Source organism: Notothenia rossii, assembly GCF_949606895.1.
Source record: "Notothenia rossii genome assembly, chromosome: 11".
Classification (NCBI taxonomy): Eukaryota; Metazoa; Chordata; class Actinopteri; order Perciformes; family Nototheniidae; genus Notothenia; species Notothenia rossii.
Genome location: NC_136910.1, coordinates 58,310,833 through 58,328,332, shown reverse-complemented (window position 1 = coordinate 58,328,332; position 17,500 = coordinate 58,310,833). Strand labels below are relative to the sequence as shown.

The window sequence follows — 17,500 nt, the reverse complement described above, 5'->3', positions numbered from 1 at the left end:
CACCTTGGGAATATCCATTAAGGTTTCACTTAAAGCATTACATATCTTTAGAAGAGGATTATGACCGCGTGTGAAAGAATAACTTTGACTCGACTCCAACAGGAGAAGGGGGATTTATATTGGGGGACATGTGAAAGGTCACTCACAAGGTGAAGACTTTGTTCCACTCTGGGTTCAGGTTCTTGTAGACGGTGTGAGTCTGCAGCCGGTCGTTGTTCAGCTCCAGCACACAGAACGGGTCGCTCTTACCTGAAAAACACACATTTTTTGGTCACTTTTTTGTATTTTTTTGTCATTTTATTTGTCATTTCTTTAGAAAAATACAGATTTCTTTGTCAATATTTTCAGAAAAAAACGAGTTGGTTTTCATTATATTTAAAAAATACAGAATGTTTTGTAATTGTTTTGAAAAAATACTGATTATTTTCCTCACTTTTTGGAACCAAAGTGCTGATTCTCTGTTATTTTAGATGAAAAATAAGCAGCCCCTCCCCACGCCCCTCTGAGAGAGATTTGTTTACAAAGAAGACTCTAGGCGCTTTCACACCAGAGTACTTTTCCCAGTATAGTTCTGAAAAAAAAGAAATCCGGAACTAGAACTCAGTTAATGAGTTAGTTAACCCTTTCACCCCCTTTTCAGTCCCTGCTAGAGAGCAGGTACTTTCGTGGGAGAAAAAGGTTCCCATGTCTGATTGGCTGGGCGGATTGCCAAAATGTTTTGTGAAGAGGGACTCATGGCTGCCGACGTCACCGGTAATAACATATATATTTCTGTTGTATATTTGCTGGCATTAGCATTATTAGCATTAGCCCCCCCCACCAACGCAGAGAGACTAACTTATGGCAACACAAAAGAAAACATGGGAGCGGTGGAGATGAGGAGGTGTCGGCGTTCTGGCGATTTATTCGGAAAGTAAATTAGTCCCCAACTCCGGGGACTTCCGGCCGGGGACTTCAGGTGGCAGTATACGCCGTGAAGTTGTTTGCGGCCTGCCAGTAAACCCAAAGCAGAAGAAGAAGAAGTGACGTCAGCGGCTTCATTTTACTAATCCACCCTCAGGGACTTATTCCGGTGTGAACGCGATCTGTACTTAGTTCCTGAGAACTAAAGAGTTCTCAGGAACTAAGTACGGCAAAGTACTTGGTTTGAAAGCGCCTATTGGTGCTCTAGTCTAGCTGGAGATTCAGGTGATAAGGTGGGGGGGGGGGGGGGTTACCTTGGTTGCTGATTGGCTAATGGTTACACAAGACAACACATCGTTATGACATCATAAAGTGGCCAAAATCTGATCAGCTCATTTTCAGACAGGTTTTTATAGAAATGGATCAAAAAGAGAGAGAATCTTTGTTCCTGAAACTTTCAGAGTCTCTTTCCACAGAGGGGACACATGTTGATGTAGAGGAGACATGGAGAAGAGGGGACACATGTTGATGTAGAAGAGACATGAAGAAGAGGGGACACATGTTGATGTAGAGGAGACATGAAGAAGAGGGGACACATGTTGATGTAGAAGAGACATGAAGAAGAGGGGACACATGTTGATGTAGAGGAGACATGGAGAAGAGGGGACACATGTTGATGTAGAGGAGACATGGAGAAGAGGGGACACATGTTGATGTAGAGGAGACATGGAGAAGAGGGGACACATGTTGATGTAGAAGAGACATGAAGAAGAGGGGACACATGTTGATGTAGAAGAGACATGGAGAAGAGGGGACACATGTTGATGTAGAAGAGACATGGAGAAGAGGGGACACATGTTGATGTAGAAGAGACATGAAGAAGAGAGGACACATGTTGATGTAGAAGAGACATGGAAAAGAGGGGACACATGTTGATGTAGAAGAGACATGAAGAAGAGAGGACACATGTTGATGTAGAAGAGACATGAAGAAGAGGGGACACATGTTGATGTAGAAGAGACATGAAGAAGAGGGGACACATGTTGATGTAGAAGAGACATGAAGAAGAGAGGACACATGTTGATGTAGAAGAGACATGAGGAAGAGGGGACACATGTTGATGTAGAAGAGACATGAAGAAGAGGGGACACATGTTGATGTAGAAGAGACATGAAGAAGAGGGGACACATGTTGATGTAGAAGAGACATGGAGAAGAGGGGACACATGTTGATGTAGAAGAGACATGGAGAAGAGGGGACACATGTTGATGTAGAAGAGACATGAAGAAGAGAGGACACATGTTGATGTAGAAGAGACATGGAAAAGAGGGGACACATGTTGATGTAGAAGAGACATGAAGAAGAGGGGACACATGTTGATGTAGAAGAGACATGAAGAAGAGGGGACACATGTTGATGTAGAAGAGACATGAGGAAGAGGGGACACATGTTGATGTAGAAGAGACATGAAGAAGAGGGGACACATGTTGATGTAGAAGAGACATGAAGAAGAGGGGACAAATGTTGATGTAGAAGAGACATGGAGAAGAGGGGACACATGTTGATGTAGAAGAGACATGAAGAAGAGGGGACACATGTTGATGTAGAAGAGACATGAAGAAGAGGGGACACATGTTGATGTAGAAGAGACATGAAGAAGAGAGGACACATGTTGATGTAGAAGAGACATGAAGAAGAGGGGACACATGTTGATGTAGAAGAGACATGAAGAAGAGGGGACACATGTTGATGTAGAAGAGACATGAAGAAGAGAGGACACATGTTGATGTAGAAGAGACATGAGGAAGAGGGGACACATGTTGATGTAGAAGAGACATGAAGAAGAGGGGACACATGTTGATGTAGAAGAGACATGAAGAAGAGGGGACAAATGTTGATGTAGAAGAGACATGAAGAAGAGGGGACACATGTTGATGTAGAAGAGACATGAAGAAGAGGGGACACATGTTGATGTAGAAGAGACATGAAGAAGAGGGGACACATGTTGATGTAGAAGAGACATGAAGAAGAGGGGACACATGTTGATGTAGAAGAGACATGAAGAAGAGGGGACACATGTTGATGTAGAAGAGACGTGAAGAAGAGGGGACACATGTTGATGTAGAAGAGACATGGAGAAGAGGGGACACATGTTGATGTAGAAGAGACATGGAGAAGAGGGGACACATGTTGGTGTAGAAGAGACATGAAGAAGAGGGGACACATGTTGATGTAGAAGAGACATGAAGAAGAGGAGACACATGTTGATGTAGAAGAGACATGAAGAAGAGGGGACACATGTTGATGTAGAAGAGACATGGAGAAGAGGGGACACATGTTGATGTAGAAGAGACATGAAGAAGAGGGGACACATGTTGATGTAGAAGAGACATGAGGAAGAGGGGACACATGTTGATGTAGAAGAGATATGGAGAAGAGGGGACACATGTTGATGTAGAAGAGACATGGAGAAGAGGGGACACATGTTGATGTAGAAGAGACATGGAGAAGAGGGGACACACGTTGATGTAGAAGAGACATGAAGAAGAGGGGACACATGTTGATGTAGAAGAGACATGGAGAAGAGGGGACACACGTTGATGTAGAAGAGACATGGAGAAGAGGGGACACACGTTGATGTAGAAGAGACATGAAGAAGAGGGGACACATGTTGATGTAGGAGAGACATGAAGAAGAGGGGACACATGTTGATGTAGGAGAGACATGAAGAAGAGGGGACACATGTTGATGTAGAGGAGACATGAAGAAGAGGGGACACATGTTGATGTAGAAGAGACATGGAGAAGAGGGGACACATGTTGATGTAGAGGAGACATGGAGAAGAGGGGACACATGTTGATGTAGAGGAGACATGGAGAAGAGGGGACACATGTTGATGTAGAGGAGACATGGAGAAGAGGGGACACATGTTGATGTAGAAGAGACATGAAGAAGAGGGGACACATGTTGATGTAGAAGAGACATGAAGAAGAGGGGACACATGTTGATGTAGAAGAGACATGGAGAAGAGGGGACACATGTTGATGTAGAAGAGACATGAAGAAGAGGGGACACATGTTGATGTAGAAGAGACATGGAGAAGAGGGGACACATGTTGATGTAGAAGAGACATGGAGAAGAGGGGACACATGTTGATGTAGAAGAGACATGGAGAAGAGGGGACACATGTTGATGGAGAAGAGACATGGAGAAGAGGGGACACATGTTGATGTAGAAGAGACATGAAGAAGAGGGGACACATGTTGATGTAGAAGAGACATGGAGAAGAGGGGACACATGTTGATGTAGAAGAGACATGGAGAAGAGGGGACACATGTTGATGGAGAAGAGACATGGAGAAGAGGGGACACATGTTGATGTAGAAGAGACATGAAGAAGAGGGGACACATGTTGATGTAGAAGAGACATGAAGAAGAGGGGACACATGTTGATGTAGAAGAGACATGAAGAAGAGGGGACACATGTTGATGTAGAAGAGACATGAAGAAGAGAGGACACATGTTGATGTAGAAGAGACATGAAGAAGAGGGGACACATGTTGATGTAGAAGAGACATGAAGAAGAGGGGACTAATGTTGATGTAGAAGAGACATGAAGAAGAGAGGACACATGTTGATGTAGAAGAGACATGAAGAAGAGAGGACACATGTTGATGTAGAAGAGACATGAAGAAGAGGGGACACATGTTGATGAAGAAGTTATTTTATTTGAGATTTGCCTCTTTGTTTTGAATATTGTAAAGGCATATTTTCTTTGTTGCATGTGTAAAGGTTTGTTATTTTAATTTGAGGAAACCAATCACATAATATCGTCCAAACCATCGCAGGCCAAGCAACTCTTCAAACTGTGAGTGAAACACAAAGATAAAGGAAAGAGAACGAGTTAAATAATGTCTGTTTAAGGCGTCGAGTGGCTTGATAGAAAAACAAGGAAGGAAGTCACGACACGTGGAATGAGAAATATATATATGTTATTACCGGTGACGTCTGCAGCCATGAGTCCCTCGGCTCTCATCACCTTCACCTGAACGATGCCCACGTCTCTGAAGTTAGAGAAGGACTTCAGCGCCCCCTAGAGACACAAACAGGAAGTGAATCAGAGTTTATTTTCTTATTAAAACCCAAATCACATAATCTCCGGGTCTCAAAATCATCTCAACTGAGCATGTGCGCAGCCACCGGCCGGCTCTACTTTAAAGAGTCCTCTCCTGCTGATGTTCAGGTATATATCAGTATGTAGTGTCTCTACTTTAAAGAGTCCTCTCCTGCTGATGTTCAGGTGTATATCAGTATGTAGTGTCTCTACTTTAAAGAGTCCTCTCCTGCTGATGTTCAGGTGTATATCAGTATGTAGTGTCTCTACTTTAAAGAGTCCTCTCCTGCTGATGTTCAGGTATATATCAGTATGTAGTGTCTCTACTTTAAAGAGTCCTGTCCTGCTGATGTTCAGGTGTATATCAGTATGTAGTGTCTCTACTTTAAAGAGTCCTCTCCTGCTGATGCTAAGGTGTATATCAGTATGTAGTGTCTCTACTTTAAAGAGTCCTCTCCTGCTGATGTGCAGGTGTATATCAGTATGTAGTGTCTCTACTTTAAAGAGTCCTCTCCTGCTGATGTTCAGGGGTATATCAGTATGTAGTGTCTCTACTTTAAAGAGTCCTCTCCTGCTGATGTTCAGGTATATATCAGTATGTAGTGTCTCTACTTTAAAGAGTCCTGTCCTGCTGATGTTCAGGTGTATATCAGTATGTAGTGTCTCTACTTTAAAGAGTCCTCTCCAGCTGATGTTCAGGTGTATATCAGTATGTAGTGTCTCTACTTTAAAGAGTCCTCTCCTGCTGATGTTCAGGTGTATATCAGTATGTAGTGTCTCTACTTTAAAGAGTCCTCTCCTGCTGATGTTCAGGTATATATCAGTATGTAGTGTCTCTACTTTAAAGAGTCCTGTCCTGCTGATGTTCAGGTGTATATCAGTATGTAGTGTCTCTACTTTAAAGAGTCCTCTCCTGCTGATGTTCAGGTGTATATCAGTATGTAGTGTCTCTACTTTAAAGAGTCCTCTCCTGCTGATGCTCAGGTGTATATCAGTATGTAGTGTCTCTACTTTAAAGAGTCCTCTCCTGCTGATGTTCAGGTGTATATCAGTATGTAGTGTCTCTACTTTAAAGAGTCCTCTCTTGCTGATGTTGAGGTGTATATCAGTATGTAGTGTCTCTACTTTAAAGAGTCCTCTCCTGCTGATGTTCAGGTGTATATCAGTATGTAGTGTCTCTACTTTAAAGAGTCCTCTCCTGCTGATGTTCAGGTGTATATCAGTATGTAGTGTCTCTACTTTAAAGAGTCCTCTCCTGCTGATGTTCAGGTGTATATCAGTATGTAGTGTCTCTACTTTAAAGAGTCCTCTCCTGCTGATGTTGAGGTGTATATCAGTATGTCGTGTCTCTACTTTAAAGAGTCCTCACGTAGCGTTTCAGGATCTCCCTCCTCTCCTGTGGATCGTCCAGCGGGGTCACGGAGAGGTCGGCGATGGAGACGTGAGCGGAGGCCGTCAGCGTGACCAGTAGCACCACGAAGCCCCGGGACTCCTCCAGAGGGAGATCCAGGTGGTGAGTGCGCTCCTTAGACAGAGTGGAGAGGTCCAGCTGACAGCTAACACACACACACACACACACACACACACACACACACACACACACACACACACACACACACACACACACACACACACACACACACACACACACACACACACACACACACACACACACACACACACACACACACACACACACACACACACACACACACACACACACACACACACACACACACACACACACACACACACACACAGTCTTTACATTTTTATTATACAATGCCATGTCTTTTTATGCTGCTGCAACGCAAACAGTTCCCAAATTGGGATCAATAAAGTACTTCTTATCTTCTTATCTCATCTCATCTTATGAGGACAGAAAAAGGACTGACCGTCCGATGAAGTCGTCCCTCCTCCCGGTGTCTCGGTCCCACACCGCGATATCTAAAATTCCTCCTGTCTCCTCGAACAGGTGGAGGTCGAACTGTTCCCTCCACTGAGGACTCAGAGTCTTAGGCACCGTCTGCACACAAACAGACAGACAGACAGACAGACAGACAGACAGACAGACAGACAGACAGACAGACAGACACCACACACACACACACACACACACACACACACACACACACACACACAAACACACACACACACACACACACACACACACACACACACACACACACACACACAAAATGGGAAACATTTAATATGTATATATGTTCATTTCTTATTTTAGAAGTTACTGTATATAATTATAATACTATCTTTAATGTATTCATCTTTAATCTTGTGTGAATCTGTGCTGTCCTGTTTTTACCTTGCTCCGGTACTTCTGGTGTCCGAGTCTGAACTTGACGTAGGGGTCCGACAGCCCGTTGTGGTCCATGGGGATCAGACTGCGACCTTCGATCAGAGCGATGCTGACGATCCCTCGCCACAACTGAGACTTCCTGTGAAGCTCGGAGAGACGCAGGGACTGCTGCTGCACACACACACACACACACACACACACACACACACACACACACACACACACACACACACACACACACACACACACACACACACACACACACACACACACACACACACACACACACACACACACACACCTCTTAATTGAAGGTAAAGGACTCATTTGCTCGGGCATTGTTGAGAAAATCAATAATAAGCTGGCAGACTTCTTCTTTTAAAGTATAATTAAAAATAAAAACAAACTGTGCTGGAATAATGTAGCTGTATAATGCTGGTCTGATAGCATGATGTTAGCTTAATGACATGAGGCTAACCTGATAGCATGATGTTAGCTTAATGACATGAGGTTAACCTGATAGCATGACGTTAGCTGTATAATGCTGGCCTGATAGCATGATGTTAGCTTGATAACATGAGGTTATCGGGTTAACCTGATAGCATGATGTTAGCTTGATAACATGAGGTTATCGGGTTAACCTGATAGCATGATGTTAGCTTGATAACATGAGGTTAACCTGATAGCATGATGTTAGCTTGATAACATGAGGTTATCGGGTTAACCTGATAGCAGGATGTTAGCTTGATAACATGAGGTTAACGGGTTAACCTGATAGCATGATGTTAGCTTGATAACATGAGGTTAACCTGATAGCATGATGTTAGCTCTGATAGCATGTTAGCTTTATAATGTTAGCCTGATAGCTTGATGTTGGCTTGATATCATTTTGTTTGCCTGAGTGCTTGCCTGGAAACATCATCTCAGTCTGATTACATGAAATTAGCCTGCTAACATGATATTAGCGCGATTACATCAAATGAGCCTGACATCAGTATGTTAGCCTGCTAATTTAATGCTAGCCTCATAAAAATAGTAGCCTGAAAATGTCATGTTAGCCTGATAACATAATGTTAGCTTGAGAATACAGTATGTTAGCCTGCTAGCTGGATGTTAGCCTCATAATAAAACAGTAAGCTGATAACACCAAATAAGTCTGATAACATGATGTTAGCCTGATCAATTAATGCTAGCCTCATAATAAAACAGTAGCCTGATAACACCTTGTTAGCGTTGTAACATATAATTAGCCCGATAACATGATGTTAGCCCTGAACATATACAGTATGTTAGCCTGATAGATGGATGTTAGCCCCATAATAAAATAGTAGCCTGGTAGCAACTTAAGCCTTGTAACATCTTATTAGCATGATTACAACATGTTAGTTAACAGTTTGAAGCACATGGTCCTGCTCACAGAGTGGATGTTAATGACAGCAGACACAACACACGACATTTTAAAATGTGAATACACAACACGGTAGACGTCTAGATGAACTGTACACCACACAAACACTGAAATGAGCAACACAACAGATGAATCAACAGAGAGGTGATCAGTGTGCAGGAGCAGCTAATGAAGCTAATGAAGCTGATGATGATGATGATGAAGATTTACCTTATTAGATCTCTTCCAGGATCTCCTGAGCAGCATGGTCTGAATATACATCAACAAACATTACTTCAACTGCAGGGGGGGAGACTGGTTTTAACTAAAGTGCTGATTACCAGAGGTGGGAAGTAACTAAGTAGATTTACTCAAGTAGGCCTACTCTATTTAAGTACAATTTTGAGATACTTGTACTTTAAATGTTATGCTACTGTGTACTTCTACTTCACTACAGTTCAGAGGTAGATAGTGTACTTTTACTCCACTACATGTATTTAATATCTTAGTTACTTTACAGATGTGGATGAATGATGTGAAATCTAATCAAGTGTTGAATCAGACTTTAGTTCCACCTGGAGTAAATCCACCAGCTACCCTGCAGTATACAAAGTCATTCAAACTAGCTGCACCTTTACCAGCTTTGAGAACACTTTCATGATCAATCATTATAAAACATATCATATCTATTATTCTGAAATGGACCAATCTGCACAATGACTACTTTTACTGTCTTTCACTATATTTTGATGAGAATACTTTTCTACTTTCACTTGAGGAACATTTTGAATGCAGGACTTTTACTGTAACAGAGTATTCCTACACTCTGGTACTTCTACTTTTACTCAAGTACAATATCTGAGTACTTCTACTTTTACTCAAGTACAAGATCTGAGTACTTATACTTTTACTCAAGTACAAGATCTGAGTACTTCTACTTTTACTCAAGTACAAAATCTGAGTACTTCTACTTTTACTCAAGTACAAGATCTGAGTACTTCTACTTGTATGCAAGAACAAGATCTGAGTACTTCTACTTTTACTCAAGTACAAGATCTGAGTACTTCTACTTTTAATCAAGTACAAGATCTGAGAACTTCTACTTTTACTCAAGTACAAGACCTGAGTATTTCTACTTTTACTCAAGTACAAGATCTGAGTACTTCTACTTTTACTCAAGTACAAGACCTGAGTACTTCTACTTTTACTCAAGTACAAGATCTGAGTACTTCTACTTTTACTCAAGTACAAGATCTGAGTACTTCTACTTTTACTCAAGTACAAGATCTGAGTACTTCTACTTTTACTCAAGTACAAGATCTGAGTACTTCTACTTTTACTCAAGTACAAGACCTGAGTACTTCTACTTTTACTCAAGAACAAGATCTGAGTACTTCTACTTTTACTCAAGAACAAGATCTGAGTACTTCTACTTTTACTCAAGAACAAGACCTGAGTACTTCTACTTTTACTCAAGTACAAGATCTGAGTACTTCTACTTTTACTCAAGTACAAGACCTGAGTACTTCTACTTTTACTCAAGTACAAGATCTGAGTACTTCTACTTTTACTCAAGTACAAGATCTGAGTACTTCTACTTTTACTACAAGATCTGCGTACTTCTACTTTACTCAAAAAACACATATATTCTGATATGGTGTAATGCAGTAATGTACTACTAATCTAAACAGTATTTCACGTATCTAAATTGCTCCACATTGACAAGCTACAATACTAAAATGCTCTTACATGTATAAAAACAGGATAACCTAAAAAACCCAATAATATAATACTGTGAAAAGATCCATTCTGCAACAAGTAATTTTATATTTGAAGTACTCTTACCTGATAAAACTGCTGTAGTTTATATGATTGTGAAATGGGACATTGTGCAGATTGACTTTTACATGTAATGGAGTACTTTAAGACCATTTTACTTCTTCTTAAGTATAGAATCTGAGTACCAACACTGCAACCATGCATCCAATGTATGCACTTAATAAAGTAGGTTCCAGTCTGTCTATCCATGGCTTCAATATTCCAACTGGATGCTTTCAGTTATAATACATATTACAAATTCAGTGTAATGGGAGTAATGCAACTCTAAAATTGTCTTACTCACTCGTTCTCTTTTACTTCTTTCACTTCCTTGTCTTTCCTCAGCAGTCTTTCTATAACCATGAGCTGCTAAGAAACAGGCAGAACTTCCCTCATTGAAAGCTCAGAGGATGTAGAGAGGAAGTTTGCTTGTGCCTTTAGCCACACTTCCTCAAAAGAAATATTCCTTGGGAACCGTTTCTCTCTCCGTCACTGAGGCACTGCACTTTCTCATGAATTTAACAGATCATCAACTTCTCATGGTCAAATAGAAGTCATTCAAAGTGAAAAATCTAAACAACTACTAATTGCAATGAATTTGGTGCAAACGGTATACTTCAGCAACAAAATGACCATGCATATAATACTAACTCACCTTATGTGTTGACCTTTGAATGTTAAAGAAAAGGTTTATCACCAGAGCTGGATGACAAACTAACTGTGAGACACTTGTACCCCGTTCACACCAAGGCTTTTCCCGTTCTAGAGCTTTTCTGGTTCGGAACCGGTTCTTCGGTTCAGCTCCCGCTCTGTTCACGCCGCTCAGAGCCCGACTGGTGCTGCGTCATCGTTTGTGTCATGACGTACCGTTTGCGTGCCTGCTTCATAAAGCCAAACCGTGCGGAAACCCCTGACATCTCTTTCGAAACGAAATGGAAGAAATGGGACGACTTTACTACCAACTTTACAGTCGTTACATGCTACATTCAAAAGTTATTTACAATCATCATCAACGACGATTCCGTAGGAGAAACAAGGTAAATATACGTCCTATTCGATGGCGTTAGAGCTAGCTGTTGTTAGCCTCTGCATGCGCCAAGCTCAAAATACCCAGCTTCGCAGCATTAATTACTTTGGTATAACATTAAAACTGATTCTCAATGTTATTTCCACAGATCATGTTGAAGCTGGCGGAAAGGCGGATTTCGCGTGTTATTTGGACACGCTCCAGATCCGACGTAAGCGTGACATACTGTATGCGGTGCTTGCTTTCTAGACCGACAACTTTTTGGTGCTTGAAACAAACCGGCTTCCGGAGCTTAGAGGCGGCTCCGCTGCGGTGTGAACAGGAAATAACGCTGCTTTTCAAGCTCCGGCTCCGAACCGGCCCTGGAACCGGGTTGGTGTGAAAGGGGTATTGGTGGTTGAAATACAATTAATTAAATACTGCTTGTGAAATGTATTCCGCTATTTCATATTTTCCACTTCTTCTTAGAGAAGAAATATTGTACTTTTTACTTTACTAAATGTATCCAATAACTTCTGCTGCCTTTTTCTGAATGATATTAATGATATAATCATCAAATGAAATTATGATGTAATATTATAACACTTTATTCACCGTTCAAGAGGGATATTAAAAAGTAGATAGCTCCACTTTTATTAATTATTTAATTATTAATTAATTATGAATTATTATGAATGATAAAAACCTAGAGGACATTATTCAACTTCTGAAATCCTCCTCCTGCTGCCTTGATATTATTCCAACAGGATTTTTCAAATATGTTTTTCCTTGCATGGCCTCAGATCTGCTTCACATAGTAAACAAGTCTCTTCACTCAGGTATTTTTCCACAGGCCCTGAAAATTGCAGTCATTAAATCGCTCTTAAAAAAGAATAATCTAGACGCTTCAGTAATGAACAATTACAGGCCCATATCAAACCTGCCATTTCTAGGTAAAATCATGGAAAAAGTTGTTTTTCAACAGTTGAGTAATTTCTTGCATTTAAATAACTGTTTGGATGTGTTCCAGTCAGGCTTTCGTCCAAACCACAGCACTGAGACTGCTCTTGTAAAGGTCTTCAATGACATCGACTTAAACACAGACAGTGGCAGAACTTCAGTGTTAGTATTATTAGATCTCAGTGCTGCGTTTGACACTGTTGACCAAAACATATTACTCGACCGACTGGAAAACTGGGTGGGACTTTCAGAAACAGTTCTACATTGGTTTGAATCCTACTTAAAGGACAGAAACAACTTTGTTTCTATAGGTAACTACACATCTGAGTTGACAATATGACATGTGGGGTTCCTCAAGGCTCCATCTTGGGGCCTCTTCTCTTTAACGTCTACATGCTACCACTGGCTCAGATAATGAAGAACAACAAAATAAGTTACCATAGCTATGCAGATGACACACAAATTTACGTAACAATTTCACCAGGAGACTATGCTCCAATTCAAACACTGAGTAAGTGCATTGAACAAATCAATCACTGGATGTGTCAGAACTTTCTCCAATTAAACAAAGATAAAACTGAGGTAATGGTTTTTGGAGCCAAGGCAGAACGTTTAAAAGTTAGCGCTGAGCTTCAGTCTGCAATGTTCAAAACAACAGATAAAGCCAGAAATCTAGGTGTAGTCATGGACTCTGAGTTTCAACAGTCACATTAAACAGTTACTCAATCAGCCGACTATCACCTAAAGAACATATCTAGGGTTAAAAGACTAATGTCACAGCAGGATTTGGAAAAACGTGTCCATGCTTTTATCTTCAGTAGACTGGACTACTGCAATGGTGTCTTCACAGGTCTCACTAAAACATCTATTAGAAAGCTGCAGCTGATTCAGAACGCTGCTGCTCAAGTCCTCACTGACACTAAGAAAGTGGATCACATCAGTCCTGTTCTGAAGTCTTTACTCTGGTTCCTCACTGACACTAAGAAAGAGGATCATATCACTCCTGCTCTGAAGTCTTTACTCTGGTTCCTCACTAACTCTAAGAAAGAGGATCGCTCCTGTTCTGAAGTCTTTACTCTGGTTCCTCACTAACTCTAAGAAAGAGGATCGCTCCTGTTCTGAAGTCTTTACTCTGGCTTCCTGTGTGTCAAAGAATAGATTTCAAAATACTGCTGCTGTTTATAAAGCACTGAATGGTTTAGGCCCAAAATACATTTCTGACCTCCTGCTAAATGATGAACCATCCAGATCTCTCAGGTCTTCAGGGACTGGTCTGCTTTCTGTCCCCAGAGTCAGAACTAAACATGGAGAAGCAGCGTTCAGTTATTATGCTCCAAATATCTGGAACAAACTCCCAGAAACCTGCAGGTCCGCTGCAACTCTGACTACTTTTAAATCCAGGCTGAAGACTTTTCTTTTTGTCGCTGCTCTTAATTGAACTATTCATATCTTAGACTGCACTGTAACTTTTATCCATGTATTTTTTCTTTTAATGTTTCTTTTATTAGCTTTTCTTTTTAATGACTGATTTTAAATGCCATTTTCTTAATGTCTTTCATTTCTTGGAAAGCACTTTGAATTGCCTTGTGTTGAAAAGTGCTATATAAATAAACTTGCCTTGCCTATGTCATCATAATAATCAGAATGATGAAGTGAAAACACATTTTTGTGAATGACTTCTTCAGAGTAAATCCAGCTACACTTTGTTCTCAGGATTGCTGATGTAAAGTGTTCTGTTGTAAACGGATGAGGAAGAGAAAGTCCCATCGTCTGTAAAGCCGTTGTGTCCTTGGGCAAGACTCTTCACCTGAATTTGCTCCTGTGGGTATTGTCCACAGTACATGCCCGTTTGATGTATGATATGTGTGTAATGTGTATTTGTAAAGCGCTTTGAGCATCTGGAAAAGTGCTATAATAAATGTAAGGAATTAATTATTCAGCTCTGACAATACGCTACTAATGTACTACTAATAATGCTTAAACTTCCAATATTACCTGAAGTGCTACAGATTAATGTATTTATATTTCTGCTGAGATATTATCACCTACAATGTACTGTTCTAATACCATGGCTACTAAAGCTCAGTGGAGGAAAAAGTATTAAAATAATCGACTTCAGTAAAAGTAGTGATATAAAAGTATAAAACGACTTCATTACAAGTCTTGCATTCCAATCCTCATCGATGTAAAAGAACGTTTGAAGAGTGTTAGCAACACATTGTGCTTGAAGTACAAGTGCCGTGGCTACTGTCAGTGCTTTACTTCATATTATTATTAGTGCATTAACCTGCATCTAGAACTTGAATGTTGCCGTTCATCCTAATTTGAACAATTCTACCATTAGTACTGCTATGATGTACAGCATCTATTACTTAAACATGCTTGACTTTTGAATGTGTGCATTAATGTCCCACAATGCAATGCCTATAAGAGTCAGAAAGATCTGGGATTTAGAAAAAAGTAAAGAGGCGCTTTCACACCGGAGTACTTTTCCCAGGAATAGTTCCGATAGTTCCTGGGAAATTGCGTTCGCACCAAAAACATCTGGAACTAGAACTTAGTTCGCGCGAACCTTTTCACCCCTTTTCAGTTCCTGCTAGAGAGCAGGGACTATCTGGGGAGAAAAAGGTTCCAATTTCTGATTGGCTGGGCGAATTGCAAACCTTGCCCTGTAAAACTCTGACATTTTTTGTGAAGACGGCATTTTATTTGCTGGCATTAGCATTATTAGCATTAGCATTAGCCCCGTGCACCAACGGAGAGAGACTAACTTATGGCAACACATAAAAACATGGGAGCGGTGGAGTGATGAGGAGGTGTCGGCGCTTCTGGCGATTTACTCGGAAGACGCTAACCAGCAGCTTCTACTGAAGCCAGTCCCCAACTCCGGGGGACTCCGGGGGACTCCGGGACTTCAGGTGGCAGTATACGCCGTGAAGTTGTTTGCGGCCTGCCAGTAAACCCAAAGCAGAAGAAGAAGAAGTGACGTCAGCGGCTTCATCTGCGTAATCTTCCCTCAGGGAACTTATTCCGGTGTGAACGCGATCTGCTAGGACAGTTCCGGGACTAAAGAGTTCAGCGGGACTAAGTGCTGGGAACTAAGTACGGCACTATGGTGTGAAACTAAGCACTAAGACTAATATTTGGAACGATCATTTTGATGATATGTTTCGCAGCATTTAACCTCTGAAAAGTGTAATGAAGTACAATCAATGTTCACTTCCCCACTACCATTCAACATGCATTTCATTGCAGTGCTTATATTTGTGATTTTATTACAATTAAGAAAAATGCTGTTACGTTTTTAATCTGGGATACCAAGACATATTTTTGCAGCAATTAACAGAGATTTAAAGTTATATTAAAGTGAGAGCTTGCCGATAAAAGTCCTTCCATAATGATGGCAGTTATATCCAGATCAATCTAAAGACAAAGCAACAATCAAAAGCCCTATCCATGTTCTGTGTAAAACGTTTCGAAGAATTTTATTACATAATCTTTGACGTCACATTTCCTGTTCAGAAAACAGAGCTGTCACAGAAAAAAAGAACTTGTTTTTTGCTTTCTGAGAACACGACTCAGCAATGATGGGAGGCTGTAGGAGGCAGGAGTTGTATAAATACATGGAGCACAGAGCAGGTTTCTATCACACTTCAATCCTTGAAGATTACAAGCTTTCATCCCAACAGAAGCTCTGAACCATCTCTGAACTATGAAGACTCTGGTGACTCTCGTACTTCTGATCTGCGTCCTGCGCCACTGCACTGCCGGTCAGTATCTTTGCTGGATTTCTCTGTGAGCTGTCAACGTAAACTGTGTTTGGTATTAAGTGTGTGTTTGTTTGTTCACAGCTCCGTTTGGACCATCAATACCAGAGGATGGATGTTGTGATGGCTTCACTACAAAACACATTCCCAAACGAATGGTGAAACACATGGCGGAGACCCCGGGTGACTGTAAATCCCGAGCAATTGTGTAAGTTTATACACGTGTGCATGTTAACTAATACACCCCGTGTGTTTATTAGTTTATATATTAGCAATAATACAAGGTATAAATATTGCTTAAATATTATATTATTTAAAAAAAAAATTGGTGCAAATGAAAGTAATAATTAAGGAAATTAATAATAAAAGTAACAGTACCTCATATTGTAGCAATTAAACACCTTAACTAATTATTTTAAAAATGAATTATTACTTGTTAATGGTAAATGGACTATATTTTCATTCTATAATCTTGAATCTATTTTTCTAGTCTTAAGGTTCACTGAATGCATGTTCAACGCACTGCATTATTCACACATTTAAAATCACATTTATACAGTGGTGACAGGACATACAGTGCCAGCTGCTTATCAAGGAACAAAAGCAACAAACAGTCAAATAAATAGTTTGAAAATAAAGCATTGAATAAAAGATCACAGAATAAACCCAGTGTTTTTTTAGTAAAACCAAAAACCCCCACCAGAGAGAGCTGTTTAGTTAACCAGCATGTAAACTGTCTATAGGCGCTTTCACACTGGAGTACTTTTCCCAGGAATAGCTCCGATAGTTCCTGGGATTTTGCGTTCACACCAAACAGATCTGGAACTACACCTTAGTTTGCGCAAACCTTTTCTCCCCGTTTCAGTCCCTGCGAGAGAGGTGGGACTTTCCTGGGGAGAAAAAGGTTCCAATTTCTGATTGGCTGGGCGGATTGCAAACCACGCCCCGTAAAACTCCGAAAAGTTTTGTGAAGCCACCATTTTATTTGCTCGAATTAGCATTATTAGCATTAGCATTAGCCCAGCGCACCAACGGAGAGAGACTAACTTATGGCAACACAAAATAAACCATGGGAGCGGTGGAGATGAGGAGGTGTCGGCGTTCTGGCGATTTACTCTGAAGGCTTCAGTAGAAGCTGCTGGGAGTCCCAGCAGCTTCTACTGAAGCCAGTCCCCAACTCCGGGGACCTCCGGCCGGGGACTCCGGGTGGCAGTATACGCCGTGAAGTG

General features: G+C 40.9%; 1 protein-coding gene and 1 long non-coding RNA gene across 7 annotated transcripts in view; one reads left to right on the top strand and one right to left on the bottom strand.

The window, feature by feature from the left end:
- LOC307025482 (multiple C2 and transmembrane domain-containing protein 1-like) overlaps positions 1-17,500 on the bottom strand; it is a 57,512-nt gene that overhangs the window by 9,267 nt on the left and 30,745 nt on the right. For 3 of the 6 annotated variants that reach the window (XM_079660196.1, XM_079660197.1, XM_079660201.1), the window contains exons 6-11: positions 8,952-8,990; positions 7,340-7,504; positions 6,912-7,042; positions 6,386-6,572; positions 4,902-4,995; positions 147-249 (exon numbers count right to left, since the gene is read on the bottom strand). In XM_079660196.1, coding sequence (XP_079516322.1) covers positions 147-249; positions 4,902-4,995; positions 6,386-6,572; positions 6,912-7,042; positions 7,340-7,504; positions 8,952-8,990 — 719 coding nt within the window. The remainder of the gene's footprint in view (positions 1-146; positions 250-4,901; positions 4,996-6,385; positions 6,573-6,911; positions 7,043-7,339; positions 7,505-8,951; positions 8,991-17,500) is intronic. The other 3 variants (XM_079660199.1, XM_079660200.1, XM_079660198.1) reach the window with 2 other exon arrangements.
- Positions 16,048-17,500, top strand: part of LOC307025493 — a 2,003-nt gene continuing 550 nt past the window's right edge. Inside the window, exons 1-2 of the long non-coding RNA XR_013804177.1 lie at positions 16,048-16,274; positions 16,356-16,479. This is a non-coding gene — a long non-coding RNA (uncharacterized lncRNA). The remainder of the gene's footprint in view (positions 16,275-16,355; positions 16,480-17,500) is intronic.